The following is a 14,644-nucleotide window of genomic DNA, read 5'->3' as shown; positions in this document are numbered from 1 at the left end:
TACAATAAATAAATAAATAAATTATATAAATTAAATAGGCAACAAATAAGGTAGCAATAGCAATAAAAATATGTGCTTGTGAGGGTGGTACGGGTTGGGCATTGGTTACACGGAAACATATTAACTAAACTACATAAGTATGTATAAAACAAACTAAATAAAAAATGTTTATATAAATATATATAAATGTAGATAGATAGATAATAAACAAGGTTCTGCGTAAGTAGATACAATGTATACATAACTCTTTGAGACTAGTTTGATGTTCAATGGGAACGTTGAACGCGGCGGACGCTTGGATTGAATTAAATATAATTTTTGAATAGATTTGCATTTGACTGGAACAAAATAGTTTGAAAAATTTGTAAATGTTAGTTTGCTTTTTCTTTTTTTTTAAATATGGTTGGTGTTCTCTCGTGCTATAATTATTATTTATTATTAGCTGCTAGCATTTATCATAAGTACGTTTCACAATGCAGCTTCAGTTAGTTTTTGTTTCTTCACGCCAAAATGTTTTTACGATTTGTTTTTGTTGTCTCAGGTTTCTGTTTTTGTTTTGTTTTGTTTTGTTTTTTTTTAATAACTAATCATTTGCTAAAAGCTTTTTGTTTTTGCTAGTTTTGATGAGTGTGTGTATGTGTGTTTTTGTATGTGTTGTTTTGCTTTGTTTATGGAGCTGCGCTGCTTAGCGCCCCTATTTTCCCCTTATTTTTATTTTATTATTGATTAATCATTCACCATTTTTTGTTGTTGCTTTTTATGAAATATATACTGATATACATTGCACAAGTTATGGTGAATGCTCAAATTAGTATTTGTTCAATTCATTTTCTTTAATGTTTTTTAGCGTTTTTGTTTTCTTGTTTTTTGTTTTGGTTTTGTTTTGTTTTTTTTTTTTTTTTAATTTAGTTTCCTTTTTTACACAACCACTTGACACGACTTTCGGCAAACCAATGGCAATTATATATAGTTGCATTGTTTTATATAGTTTGAATTGGCAAATCGCTCCATATATATATATATATAAATTTATATACTGTACACAATGTGTTAATGTACGTTTTTTTTCTTTCTGTGTGATATATTCAATGGAGACGGGTCAAAATTTTCGTTAAAGACGCTTAGAAAACAAACTAAATATATGCCAGAGAAATGCAAGACAAAATTTGGTAAAAATAACAATTTTGTTGTTGTGTTGTGTGGTTTCTTGTGTGTTGCGTGTTGTTTTTGCTGTTGTTTATTTGTGTTTAGTATAGAGCGATTGCTGTTGCTTCTGCTGTTGTTTGGCTTGCCGAAAGCGGTGTTACATAAATTGTTATAATTCTTATTTTTTGTTCGTTCATCTTTTTTGAATGTTGTTGTTTCATATGTTCTTGTTGGTTTTCTGTTTTGGGTTTAGCCATCTCTTATATACATCATTCACCTCCAACGATCGTCATACACGCTTGCCGTCCAATTAACCGTTTGTTGTTATTTGGTATTGGATTTGTGTTAAGAATTAGTTTATAGTTAAGTTTTAATTTTAATTTACGCACGTTTGCATTATTGCAAAGTTCTACGAAACATTTACTAAGGTGTTGTGACTTTGCTGTTGTTATTGCACTTATTTTTCTTCTTTTTTTCATTTTATGTTGCAGTTGTTGCTGCTGTTATTGTTGCCGCTTAAGATGGTGTTGCTGTTGCTTTTGGTGTTGCTGTTGTTAATGCTTATTGGATTCAACTGCTAGGTAATTGTGGGGAGTTAGCTTTACGCTCGTTCGTAGAATAAAATATAGGCACTGGATGAAACGAGACAGTTTTCAGGAATAGCATCGCTGACGCTGCAATTATCAATTATTATTAATATCAGTATAAAATATAATAATTAATAAATAAACAATGCATATACCTATTATCATTGAACTCATGCCACTTGTGTGAGACTGGATGCTTACAGAGTGCCACATAATGACCACCAGCCGTCGAGCCTGTACCAACCGGGAAGTTGAGTTTAGTAAAACGGAGGTGCTTGGTTTAAGTTATTGCGACATACCCATATGATTGGAGATCGCATAGAGCGAATAATGCACATTCGAATTTGCGTTGGCGCCATATGAGGCCATATTGAGCTCACGATCCGCTGTGGGAAACTCAACAATATTCGAGAGCTTGCTCCAGCGCGTTTCAGAGAAGCGTTTGAGATCTGAAACAGGGGAAGAGTGATGGGATTACAAATACTATATATATGGAATTGCACGTTGCACTTACGTATCACCAGATATTTGGGGAAACGCTGTATGGTAAAGCTTTTAGTACATTTTCGGCGTGTCTTGCATTTGGAGCATGTGGGCATCTCGTCACCATCTAGCACCTCTTCGCGTATGAACAGATCTAAGCAGGCCTCTAGTTTGCAGCGCGATGACGATGGTAGTGGCACGCTCAAGTCCCAGAATGGGTCAAAGGTAACGCTTGTATTTCCACACGTTGTGCACTTCAGTGTGCTCTTCAATTGACCAACAAACAGATCACGTATCAGGGAATTCTCATGCCTAGCATACCACTCCCATGTCAGATCGGCCTTCTTATTGTCACTAAAATTAGTCAGTTAATCAGTTTGAGGATCGTTTGTAGTTTAATTAGAATAGTTCTCACCTGAGATTATCATCAATGTTAAGCGTTTCACCCTTGACGCCGCTGTTGAGTGCCGAGTGCAGCGAATCAAGAAAGAAACGCAGAAACTCCTGCGCATCCTGTTGATTGTAATCGCTGTACATACGATGCTTTGTCGAAAAGGCGCGCTTCAGTTCCATCGGCGTTACACTGTGCACATTTGTCGTCCACATTTCCTGTATGAGTTTGGCAAATTCTAAAATAAAAAAGATTAAAACTCAATCGTAAATATAATGAATCAGAATACGCTATCGATCACTTACCGTGTAGTATTTGCTGATCCTTGGAGGTTGCCGTGCGCGTGCTGGTATGATGTGCGCGCAGAAAGCGCGTCAGCTCAGTCGTGTGACTCAGGCATTGGATGACCGAGTTCATGAAGCAAGTGTTTCCAATGTTTCTCAGACCGCATAGACCTGTGGGTGAGGGCATATAATCAAAATTTTTAATTATTAAGAGCCATTAGAGTTATTATAGCTAACTGGGCGTGGCCCAAAAGGCACTCCCCAATTCGGATGGCGTGTTATGGATTTGCCTTCTTCGTGTTCGATTGACGGCCGGCATTCTGAATGGTTTTGAGATCTAGTTTATGCGGTAGTTCCTACGTATGTATATCTGGCTCACTATGTCAACTGGCATACTGGAATAATCTAACTGACATCTAATACCTACAGGCCGAGCACAGCCTACTTAAAGGCGAACTGAAGTTAGAGAAATTTCTAGAATGTACATAACTTGTGTGTGCTCTATTTTATAAACATGTATTATGTTTTTTTTCGAGCCATTTGTATTTAACTCGCATCAAAATAAGTTAAGGCCTACTTAACCATTTGTTATTTCAAAAGGAAATTTTCCAATCGAAACTGAATAACTATGAACATGAAGCAAACTCTTAGATCAGTTTTCATATAGATTGGAATTATCCAAAACTTCGATCTTAATGAACAAATGGACTTATTGCAGTCCTTTTCCCAAACTTTGACAGATTTCCGCAAGTGCCAAATAAGATAGGTTAACTCACCCTCGAACTTCTCGTCCCGGTTGCTTTTGTAGCCATCATCGAGGTTATTATGCTTATTGCTCAACGATGATGTGCCAATGGAAGAGGATGTGGCGTTGGTGTTGTTGCGTCCGCTGTCCCGATCCCAATAGCGGCTGGATGTTGGCGAGACAGGTGGTAGCACTGAACGAACGGTGCTTCCGGTATTCCGAGACACCTACACGAAATACAAATTCGATTTATCGATGTACATACAAAAATACGAAAAAAAATCGCAATGACAAAATAACGGTTATTCAAAAGCATCGAGCAATCGATCGTTAGAAAGGGATGCATGTGTGTTGAAATTGGCTGGCGTTGTATTGTTATGCGATCGAGCGAGCGAACGAACGAACGAACGAACGAACGAGTGAGCGAGTGAGTGAGTGAGTGTGTTTGGCGGTTAAAAGAAAATACAAACATGCAAACTTAACGAAACGCAACAACGCAACATGACCAAAACATAAAATTGTGCATGTGCAGGCGAGTTGAGCGAGCGAACGAGCAGGGGTTAGCGAGAGGGAGACAAAAATAAACCATATTGATATCGATAGGCAAAACGAAACCAAAATCCAATTCGAAATCAAGGCGCGTTGTTCTGGAAAACCTGCACCAAAATATAAGCTACAATAACCAAAAACGCATACACGCACACACACACACAGACGAACATACATACAAAATCAGGATATGCTGAAAACTAAAAACGGTTTACGGTGTATTCTGTGCTGGTGATAAAAATGGACAAGGGAGCTTCTTAGAGAAGCAGCTCCTTTAGCTGTTGCTTAAAACTTTTTAAACTATAAACTGAAACACACAATGAGACTAAAAGAGAGAGAGAGAGAGAGAGAAAGAAAGAGAGATTGGGCAAAGAGCGCAATGAGAGCGCCACCCCCAAGAAAGTTGGGCGCCACTTACGCTGTCGCTGGCTGTGACGCTGTTGACTGTGGCGGCGGCGGCGGCGGCAGCGGCGGAGGAGGAGGAGGAGGAGGAAGAGTAGGCGCCCTGGGCGCTGGCAGAGACAGCAGGTGCTGCTGCTGCTGCTGCTCCGCCCGCATCGTTGTTGTGCTGATGATGCTGATGCTGATGATGATGATGATGTTGATGAAGATTTACCTTGTGGCTGCTGGGCGATGCAGTCGCCGCTGTAATCGCTTGGCCAGCACAATCGGAATTGGTCGCTTTGGCCAACAGACTGTGGGCAATGCGACTGGCCGATTTACTCATGGGCGCCACGGTCGCCGTTGCTGCCGTCGTGGCATTGTTGCCGCTGCAGTTGCTTGTTTGTGTATTGCCGCTGGTCCGATATGCGGCACGTGTCAAGGAGCTGCTATAGCCGGCCGCGATGCGTGCGTTTTCCATGTCGCCGCTGTAGCGCTGCTGCAGATTACTGCTGCTGCCAGAGGTTACTGCTGCAGCAGCGACGCCAGTTGCTGTTGTTGCCGCTGCTGCTGTTGCTGTTGTTGCCGCTGCTGCTGTTGCATTATTGCGCACCGGCGCTGGCTGTCGCTTCTGTTCGCTGAGATTATTGAACTTCTCGATGGAGGCCTTAATACTGAGTGAATCGATGCCATAGCGACGCGCATTGCTGGCATTGCCGCTGCCGTTCTCCCGTTCCAAGCGTTCCCGCTCACGCTCACGCTCCCGCTCCCGCTCCCGCTCCTTGGGCCGCTGTTCGCCATTTGTGTGCTTATAATTGTTGAACTTCTCATAGCTGGCCGCAAAATTCGAATTGGAAAACGAGATGATTGTGGATTTGGGCCGCATCGCACGGTGGCCAATTGGCTTGTCACCGCTGCTACCGCTGCTGCTGCTGCTGCTTAGCTGCTGATTGCGCAGCTGCAAGGGCGGCGTTATGGGCTTAAAATAACAGATATTGGCCAACTTTTGGCCCGATGTTGTTGCTCCAGTTGTTGTTGTTGTTGCTGTGGCTGCTGCTGCTGCTGTTCCTGTTGCAGCAGCAACTGTTGCTGCTGTGCTTGTCGGTGTATCGTCGCTATCAATGTAGCTAATGTCATCGTGTTGCTGCTGTTGGCGTTGCATGCTGTTGTTATTGCTGTTGCTATTGTTGCTGCTGCTGCTGTTGTTGTTGTTATTATTGTTGTAGCTACTGTGACTATTCATGGCGCTGTGATTGTTATTGCACTGCAGCACAAGCGGCTTCAGTTTGCCAGCCGCAAGTCGTCCGCTTGCTGCCGCTGCTGCTGAAGATGATGTTGCTGCTGTTGTTGTTGTTGTCACTGCTGCTGCTCCAACTGTTGCCTTTTGGCCCAATGTCAGTTGCTGTTTGCTTTGGCTCTGACTATGGCTATGGCTATGACTATGGCTATATCTAATATCGATCCTGTGGACGGCTGTATTGTTGCCGCCAGCTATTGTTGTTGTTGTTCTACTGGCGTTGCTGTTGCTGCTGCTCGTGCCGGCCGCTTTATTGCCATTGAGCGTCGTCGGTCGACGCATGTCATTCAACGGAATGTCGCTGCCCCCAATGCCACCGTTTGTTGCTAACGCGGCTGCAGCTGCTGCTAGTTTACTGTTGCCGTTGCCGCTGCTGTTGCTGTTGTTGTGGTTGTTATTCTTGTGATCGTCGCTCGTTTTGTTGCGCTTGTTGCTTTTGCCAGCTTGCGTCTGTTTGAGCGTCACCTGGGCATGCGCCAGGTCGCACTCGGCCTTGAGAAAGCTGGGATCCTTGTAGCTGGATACCAAGAAATAGCGCTGATTGGCCGCACGCACAGGATTAACAGCGCCGCCGCCGCCGGCAACTGTGCTTGAATTGTGTCCGGCTGCACGCACGCTGCTGCCGCTTGGTCCGGTCCCGTTGCTGGCAACGTATTTGAGAGCAGTCGCTTGCTTGTGGACAATGCCGACGCCGCCAGCGCCACTGGTTTTCAAGGATTTGGCGTGTCGCGACGCCGTCTGGTGCTGCTGATGTTGTTGTTGTTGCTGGTGTTGTTGACTATTAATGTGGCCTCTTTGCTGTTGGCCGTCTGTTGTCACTGCTGCTGCCGCAGTATTTCCCTCGCGCTGCAGTTTAGACGCTGGAATCTTATGGAATCCTCTGGTTTTCTTAATGTCTAACATCATTCAACAGCTCCTTGTCGATTGGCGGCTGCTGCTGCGGCGACACGACGCGTTGCTTCTCTGAATTGTGGTTTTCTTTCTCTCTATACTTTCCTTGTTGTATGTATTTGCAATGCTTTTTTTCTTATTTAACGCCTTGATATTATTATTAATTCTTTCTGTTCTATTATTATAATTATTATTACAGTTACGGATAGTTGATGTTCTTCTTGTTGTTGTGTTCAATTTTTTTTATCGAATTTGAAAAGGTGTGTTGTGCTTACCAAAAATACATACTCTCAAAACTACCTTATACACACATTTGGACTGTTTGCAAATACAAACTACTGCGTTAAACTAAAATTTTTCAAGTATGGATAGTTTTGAACTTTGTTTGGAACGCCTGCCTAAATTATTATCGATTCGATCAGTTCTACAAATTACGGTTGCAGTTGCGTTATCGATAATTTATTGGTTTTTGGTTTCGATTGCTCTGGGTAGAATAGTTATATGATTTTTGTCTTCGTTAGCTTTCAAATTACTTGGTTTAATCAAGTTAATAATCAAGTGAGTTAGTTTGGTTAGTTAAAAGGGACGCGATCTGCAAGAGTTTAGCTAAAAATATATAGAAATACATATATATTGATGTAATCGATTAATTGAAAAATGTGTGTAACGGTTTAGCCACAAAACGAATAACAAAGAAAAGCCAGATCGTAAAAAACAGAGAACATGGAGCAAGAGAAAGAATGTATATAAATGCCAAGTGAGCTTTAATGTGTATATATATGTAAATATATAAATGCATGATGATTAATCGGGTTGGTTGCTTCACCGACCGTGACCGCAGTAAAGCAAAACTCTCCTAACACAAAGGTTAAGGGATGGGGCTGTGGTTGGGGTTGGGTTTGGGCTTGGGCAAGGCAATAGCAACAATGTATCGTTATTCACACACATACGCACACGCACACAAAATTCAACACACACAGAAGCTTATGCCTATCGATAATTAGTTAACAGTTATCGCTTGGCAGCTGCTCGTCGCGGATGGCAACCCTGGCATGCGATTAGTATTAATATATTTTTTGGCTGTCAGTTGCTTAGATATCCTGGCTTATTGCATTTTCAGCTCGTTTACCTTGCTGCGCGCAGCGGCGCTCTCTGCCAGCGTCAGCGTTGCTGTGGCGCTGACATCACCATCAGCATCGGCGTCGCCATCAGCTGCGCCATTGACATCACCATTGGCCTTGCCCTTGCCAGCTGTGACCGTTAGGTTATTAACTGTGGCCGACGTCGACGCCGCCGCATCGTCTGTGGTATCCGCTGCCGACCCGCTGGAGCTGTCGTAGATGGCATTGCGTTTGGGCGACGTCGACAGCAGCGATAGTCCATTAAGCTTGGCGTCCAGCCCATTGCTGTTCGTCTCCAGCGCAGGCGCATGGCCATTGGTAATGGTCTTTTCCGGCACATCCTGTGCAGCGTTGCGTCGCGTTCGATTGCTGCGCAGCGTAAAAGTGGCCGTTGGTACATCGCCGCTGCTGTTGCTGCCGCTGAGCGTGTATCTACCAGAGCCGCTGCGCTGCCGAAGATGTGATGTTTCGCTGGCCGATGTGTCCCCGCCGCCGGCATCACTGTTGCTGCTGTATAGGCGACTGTAGCGGCTGCTGCTGCGCGGTCTGTCCAGTGTAACGGTGCAGGTGGCGCTGTTATCATTGTTGTTGTTGCGGTTGTCGGTGTCGGCTTCATTGACCGCCGATCTGGAACGTGACAGTTCACAGTTGGGTTTATAGTTGGCCGGACTGTACTTTTCGTATATGTCCAGGGCAGATGTGGCAACAAAATGTGCTAGGGATGATGATGAGCATGACAAACGTTTTGAGCTGCTGCCGTTAGCTGTCGCATCGTTGCCATTGCCATCTGCACCGCTCGGTGGCAGCTTTTTGGCAGCATCTCGGCGTTGCTTCAAGCCCCAATCGTCTTTCTTAGTTGCTGTGGCTGTTGTTGTTGTTGTTGTGCCTGTGGAGCTTGTTGCTGCCCCAGCTGCTGTCCCGTCGCCATTCGATGTTGTGCCCTTTGCTCGACGCGGCAACTAAACGTTTTTTTTTTTTTTTTTGCATGTTTGTTCGTGTCATGGTTGTTGTTGAAACATTTATACAGATGTTGTGACATGTTGAATGCGATGTTTGGTTGGTTGTGTGATATAACGGTAACGGTAACGTTTACGATCATATTTTTATGTGTTTCATATGATGGGCAGCAACACAAAACCAAAATTCAAATTAATACAAAAAAAAAAAAAAAAAAAAACAAGAAAAATAAGATTGTATACAATAAACTCCAAAAGAAATGCAGTAAAAAGGAAAAAAAGTCGAAAGAAAATAGACAAACCATCGCATACCCAGTAAAAACCAAGATTTGCGTAAACCGCCCGTAAGTATGCAATAGGCGCAACACGACTTTACACGCGCGCCTCCATTCGTAAAATTAGGCCCATCAACTGATTAATGTTTATTTTTCCACATTCCTTGGAAACTCAACATGCACTTTGCAATGCTGTTCAGTTTAATTGCATTTTAGCAAAGACATTTGCCTGACATTGTTAACTTTGTAGAGACAAATTTATCGATTTAGCATTGCCACTATTTATAGAATTTGCGACAAGAGCAAACGAAACGCAATATATACGATTGATAAACTTTGTACTTTTCCCCAACTGTTAAGAACTTTGACAAGGACACGCTCCAGACACATTTTATGTATCATGGTTAAACTTGCCTCTCAGGTTTTCAAATTTAAGTCGCTTTTTCGTTGAAAGTAATTTGGATTTTTAAGGCTATGATTATGGTTTAGAAAAAGTCGCAAATAAGGTCGATAAGAAATGGTAGCTGCCCAGACATAAAAGTCATTGTATTTTGTATTTTTAAATAATTTTTTTGCGAAAAACGTATGACTCACTTAATAAAATTATAAAATATATTATTGCAATCATAAATTTTCAATTTTTTTTTGTATAAGGATTGCGAACTTTCAGAATTAAGAATATGCTCTGAAACCAAAGCATTTTAATTTGTGGGCGACCAATACAAATGATTAATGAAGTCGAAAAATTGTGACGATGACTTGCACAAATTTAACTGCCATCGAAATCAAGAGAAGGATAAATATTCAAGTTGTCATCGACATGGATAAGTCATGCGTTAAATTGGTTTATCAGTTGATGGTACGCCCTATATGTTTTATTTCATTTTGCAGATTTATGACAAATACATGCATAGTACATACGCATGCATACGCCATATATTTGATATAAATACGTGTGCATATGTATTTATGCCCCACAGACACACACATATACGCACTTACGAACAATGAATGCATCGTCACATTAAACATACTGGGAATTTTGAATTTTTAACGCCGCCCGATGCCAACAGCAAATGTTTTCACATACATATGTATGTATGAGGATAGCACAAGGGCGAGCCACATTTGTTGTTGTTGTTGCAGTAGCTGGGGCTGTTGTTGCAGTTGGTAATGCTGCTGTTGTTGTTGTTGGTGGTGCCATTGGAGCTGTGCCAACAAGTGGTTTGGCCTGGCGAAAACATTCCATTGCCGTAGCGCGGCGGGTGGGTCTATGTTTGTGGTCATGACGCATTCGCCGTCTTATCGCAGCTTTCAACATACACACGCACACATGTACGTACACTTACATATGTATGTATGTACATATATGACCACTTAACAGCGAAAGAACAACAACAAGAGAACGAAAACAAATGACAAGTTTGCAAAAACTAGAAAAGTAACTTCAAAATGCCGCCAACTGTCAAACGAGTGTCAGAAAAAGAACGGTAAATACACAGTTAAAGCTCTAGAGGGTGTATGTGTGGGGAATATGGGGAGGAGGGGCGCGAACTGCCATGCGTTTATGCAGAGCCAACATGGGTGTGCCTGGCTGGATATGACTATCAAACATATGCACATACACATGTAAATACATGTACATATGCGAATGTGCGTGAAAAGGTGGGCAGGCAGTGGGGGGTTGTGGTTGGTCTAGGTTTTGCGACCAGGTAAGTGTATGTCATGGGCTACTTGTGACTTTTGGATAATGCACAACATGAAACGCGCAGTCAAAGCTGATTAAAAATAGTTTTATATACTAAAGTAACACACACTCACACAAGCGCACTTTGCATATATACACACACACACACACATACATACATATGTATCAAAGCACACGCACAGCTACAATTAGATACCAAACACATACATATACACCTACACGCATACGACTGTTCCCTATTTCTGTAATTAAAAACCTCACGGAAATAAATTGTTACTTTTACTTTTCTTACAAAAAACTCTAAATGAATTATATTATTTTGAATACCCCTATATGCATTAAATACTGGCCAAAATGTTGGGCCTCTAAAGTCTATATATTTCTTTGATGAACATCAAAAATCGAGTCTGTCTTTCCGTCCCTATGAACACGTCACTATCAGTATAAACACAGATAAGTAGTTTCTTGATTTCTAGTGTACCAGGTACTAGCATGTTTGCATTATGTATAAAAATATGAAATAACAATTATAAAAGTAAAAATTGTTTTTAAATTGAACGTCATCTTTGTGTCCTGAAACATTTTTAATGTTCGGGCAGATTTCCATAGAAAAGAAGCGCAACTTGCAACATGTTTGTGTGTCGGAATTGAAGGTTTATTTAAAGTGACGTATAGCCCATAGGGGTTTACTAGCACGATACTCTCGACATTTATGATAGTAACAATAGAATGCAAGTTAGGCGGATATGACATTCCACCTTGCTAAAAGGTGTGGCCCATCTTATAGCTCTGATGATCTACGGCTACGCAAATCCACGCCGAGCATGGTATGCGTCTATTTTTTGGCAGGGTATTTCGTAATCGGAGACTTCAGACTAGATAACTCTTATATATTATCCTTAGCATTGTAAATTGCATCAGATTAATAAATAAGATTTTGATAGATTTGAAAATAAAGCATTCTTGGAACAGCCCTTATATTTGACAAATATGAACATTAATAGGTATATGCATGTGTGTATGTGAAGCTAGTATATGCTAGCTATATAAGCTATATGTGCAAATACAATTATACAATTACGACAGAAACGAATCTTTGACTATTGTAATAGATTACTCTAGTTGACACACAAAAATCACCAAATGATTCGAGAGTGTGTGTGTGTGTTTATGTATGTATATGTGTACAGATGTGCGATTGTGCGTATGGATGTTTTGTGTTTTGTTCAAAGCCCAAATAGTTTCGAGTTCGAGAGTGAAGCCTTAGAGTTTTTTAAGGTGATAAGAGATCTACACTAATATACATATTGCCCAGCATAATACAAATACAGAATACTATATAGAGCTCTGTTCAGCCATCAATTGAACATCACATATGTATGTATAAGTATGTATGCATGTACATCAAAAATTAATCAAGGGGGAATAAAAGGGGTTGGTTTGGGGGTAAAAGGTGTGTGTGGCTAAAGCGATAATTAACATTAAAGTAAACACTCACTCCGCATCGGCCGTACGAAACTGAATCATAATTGGAGCCGCTCAAATACGATGAACTATTCCGATATCCAGAATTGAGAGCAGATCCGGAACCGCCGCTCAGATACGATGTAGATCCGATGCTATTCCGCTGTGTGTTGACGCGCGGCGTATACGCATATGCTGAATAGGAGCTGGGATAGTAGCTGCTCGCGCTGCTGCTGCTGTGATGATTGTAGGCGGATGTGGACGATGAGCCGGCTGAGGAGGTGCCCGTGCCAGCTGATGAGGGCAGCAATTTCGATAGGCTGCTGCCGCGATGATCGTAGTAGCTACTGGAGTAGCGCGAGTAGCCGTTGCTTGTGCCGCCGCCGATGCCGCTGGTGGTGCTGCTGCTGCTGGTGCTGGTCGAGCTACCAGCTCCGCTGGTCGACGTTGTGCCGTAAAGACTGCCACTGCCCGCTGCTGACGTTGACGATCTACGCGGCGAAATCACACGCATATTAGTGGCAGCAGCGTTCTACCGCTTCAATCGGACCAGTTTGCCGTTTTGCTGTTTGCCTTTGTGAATTGACTCGTTATTGTTGTTGCCGCTGCCGCTGCTGACGTTACTGATTTGGCAGAGCGTCCTGTTCCTCGCTCTCCGCTCGCTCGCTCTCTTTAGATTTTTCTTTAGCTCCTGTTTTATTTTTGTAATTGTTGCTCTGGTTTTTTTTGCTGTGAGAGTGAGAGTGAAAGTAGATGCGTGAGTAGCTTTCAAAATGGCAGCGCGCGAGATGCACTCACTCACCTTGGCTTGCAGTTGCTCTTTCCGTTTTCTTTTCTTTTTTTGTAGATTATTTACATAGTTTTTTTTTTATTTAGTTAGTGTTGTTGCTTATGCTACATTAAAGACCCGTTATTGTTGCAGTGGAGAAGAGGCAAACTGTAATTAAAGGAGAATTTGTCATAAACGACCTTCGTCAAGCTACATATAAATAAACATATATATATATATATATATATATATATCTATTTATCTATATATATCTATCTATCTATATATATATGCATATATATATATATATATAGGGTCTGACTAACAGTTACAGCTGATTACTAATTTCATAAATTTATCACAAACTTAACAGCGCCGCCGACGTCGCCCACTTCGTCGTGTCACACTTGTTTACAAAATAACAAAACAACAAAAATCACAATATTTCAAGTTTCACGACGCTGCAACTTGTCACAACAACAACTCAATGCAACTGCCGGTCTGTGTGAGTGAGTGGGGTAGCTATGCGGTAATAGTGAAGTTGCGTATGTTTGTTTTCATGTGTGTGTGTGTATAAGACGCCGCCAGGCTGTCTACGGCCCTATACGGCGCGCAATGTCATTGTAACCGAGGAAACCGTTGCTCGTGTTTCGCAGTGTGCGTGCGTTCGTGCATGTGTATGATAGGGCGCCACAACCTCACACACACATACACGTAAACAAACGGACGGACACATGGCCACTATCATATCGATCTCTCGTTCATAAATACAACTACAGTTATAACTACAACTATAAACATCACTATAGCAACTTTTTTAAATTTACACATTCCAATGCGCCTATGTGAAGCAGCGATGCCGAAAATCACGTCAAAAATCGAAATTATTATAATTAAAGCAACAAAAAAAAAAAGAAAAAAGGCGAATCTATTTATAAAAGCGCTTAAAAGTACACACACACACACAACTGGTTGGCGCTGGCGGTCGCCACGTTCCCGTTGGTTGGGTGATACGGCGGTGGCGGCAGTAGTAAAACTGCGCTGCTATGCCTGGCCTATAGCGCCATATGCGCAACTGAGATAGCAATATTGATATTGGCGACAGCGACACACTGAGACACACACACCAAAAGGCGACGAACACAAACATATACATACGAATGTATGAATGTACATATACGCGGCCAAGCAAGCAACGTACGAATTACGCAAAGTGAAATATCTTTCTCAAAAATGGAAAGTGGAAAAGTGACGACTATGACTGTAAATTTCGTTTTAGAACGCGAACACTTTAATATAGATATTTGATGAGGGGAATGCAGCGCCTTGCCAAGCAGTATATTTATTTATAAAATTCATCATTCACACACAACCCACTCACGACGCTAGAAAAAATTCTAAATACGTCTTATTGTTTCAACGCTTGGCACGCACACCAAAAAAAAAAACAATTTATTGCACTAACTGAGCTTCTTTACATGGTAATAACTTATATTATTGGCTTTTATATGCAATTTTCAGCCCACAGCACGCAGAACTCACTTAGGAGCGAGTCAGTTTTGCAAACGAACTACCGAAATCTAGGGTTGCATCGATG

At 41.8% G+C, this 14,644-nt stretch overlaps 1 protein-coding gene and 1 long non-coding RNA gene across 5 annotated transcripts; both read right to left on the bottom strand.

Moving 5' to 3' along the window:
* Positions 1-511: 511 nt before the first annotated feature.
* Positions 512-14,620, bottom strand: Usp2 (Ubiquitin specific protease 2). Of its 4 annotated transcripts, XM_064700034.1 has the most exons (11): positions 14,526-14,620; positions 13,081-13,215; positions 12,313-13,007; positions 7,884-8,834; positions 3,668-3,863; positions 2,913-3,062; positions 2,632-2,845; positions 2,248-2,570; positions 2,033-2,182; positions 1,889-1,967; positions 512-1,820 (listed from the first exon to the last, which is right to left on the bottom strand). In XM_064700034.1, the coding sequence occupies exons 3-11, from the start codon at positions 12,790-12,792 to the stop codon at positions 1,748-1,750; spliced, it is 2,616 nt and encodes an 871-aa protein (XP_064556104.1). In that variant the 5' UTR covers positions 12,793-13,007; positions 13,081-13,215; positions 14,526-14,620; the 3' UTR covers positions 512-1,747. The 4 variants fall into 4 exon arrangements, with proteins under 4 accessions (XP_064556104.1, XP_064556105.1, XP_064556103.1 ...); XM_064700035.1 differs by lacking the exon at positions 7,884-8,834 and having other exon boundaries at positions 14,526-14,606; XM_064700033.1 differs by lacking the exons at positions 7,884-8,834; positions 12,313-13,007; positions 13,081-13,215; positions 14,526-14,620 and adding an exon at positions 4,802-7,299.
* Positions 9,569-12,295, bottom strand: LOC135440716 (uncharacterized). The gene is made up of 2 exons (XR_010438350.1): positions 11,030-12,295; positions 9,569-10,996 (listed from the first exon to the last, which is right to left on the bottom strand). It is a non-coding gene; the product is annotated as an uncharacterized LOC135440716 (long non-coding RNA).
* Positions 14,621-14,644: the final 24 nt, after the last annotated feature.

The sequence above is a fragment of the Drosophila montana genome, unplaced genomic scaffold (assembly GCF_035044405.1).
Source record: "Drosophila montana isolate Dmon_TW-CO22-7 unplaced genomic scaffold, ASM3504440v1 contig_1624_1, whole genome shotgun sequence".
Taxonomy (NCBI): domain Eukaryota; kingdom Metazoa; phylum Arthropoda; class Insecta; order Diptera; family Drosophilidae; genus Drosophila; species Drosophila montana.
This window is presented reverse-complemented; position numbering and strand designations above follow the sequence as displayed.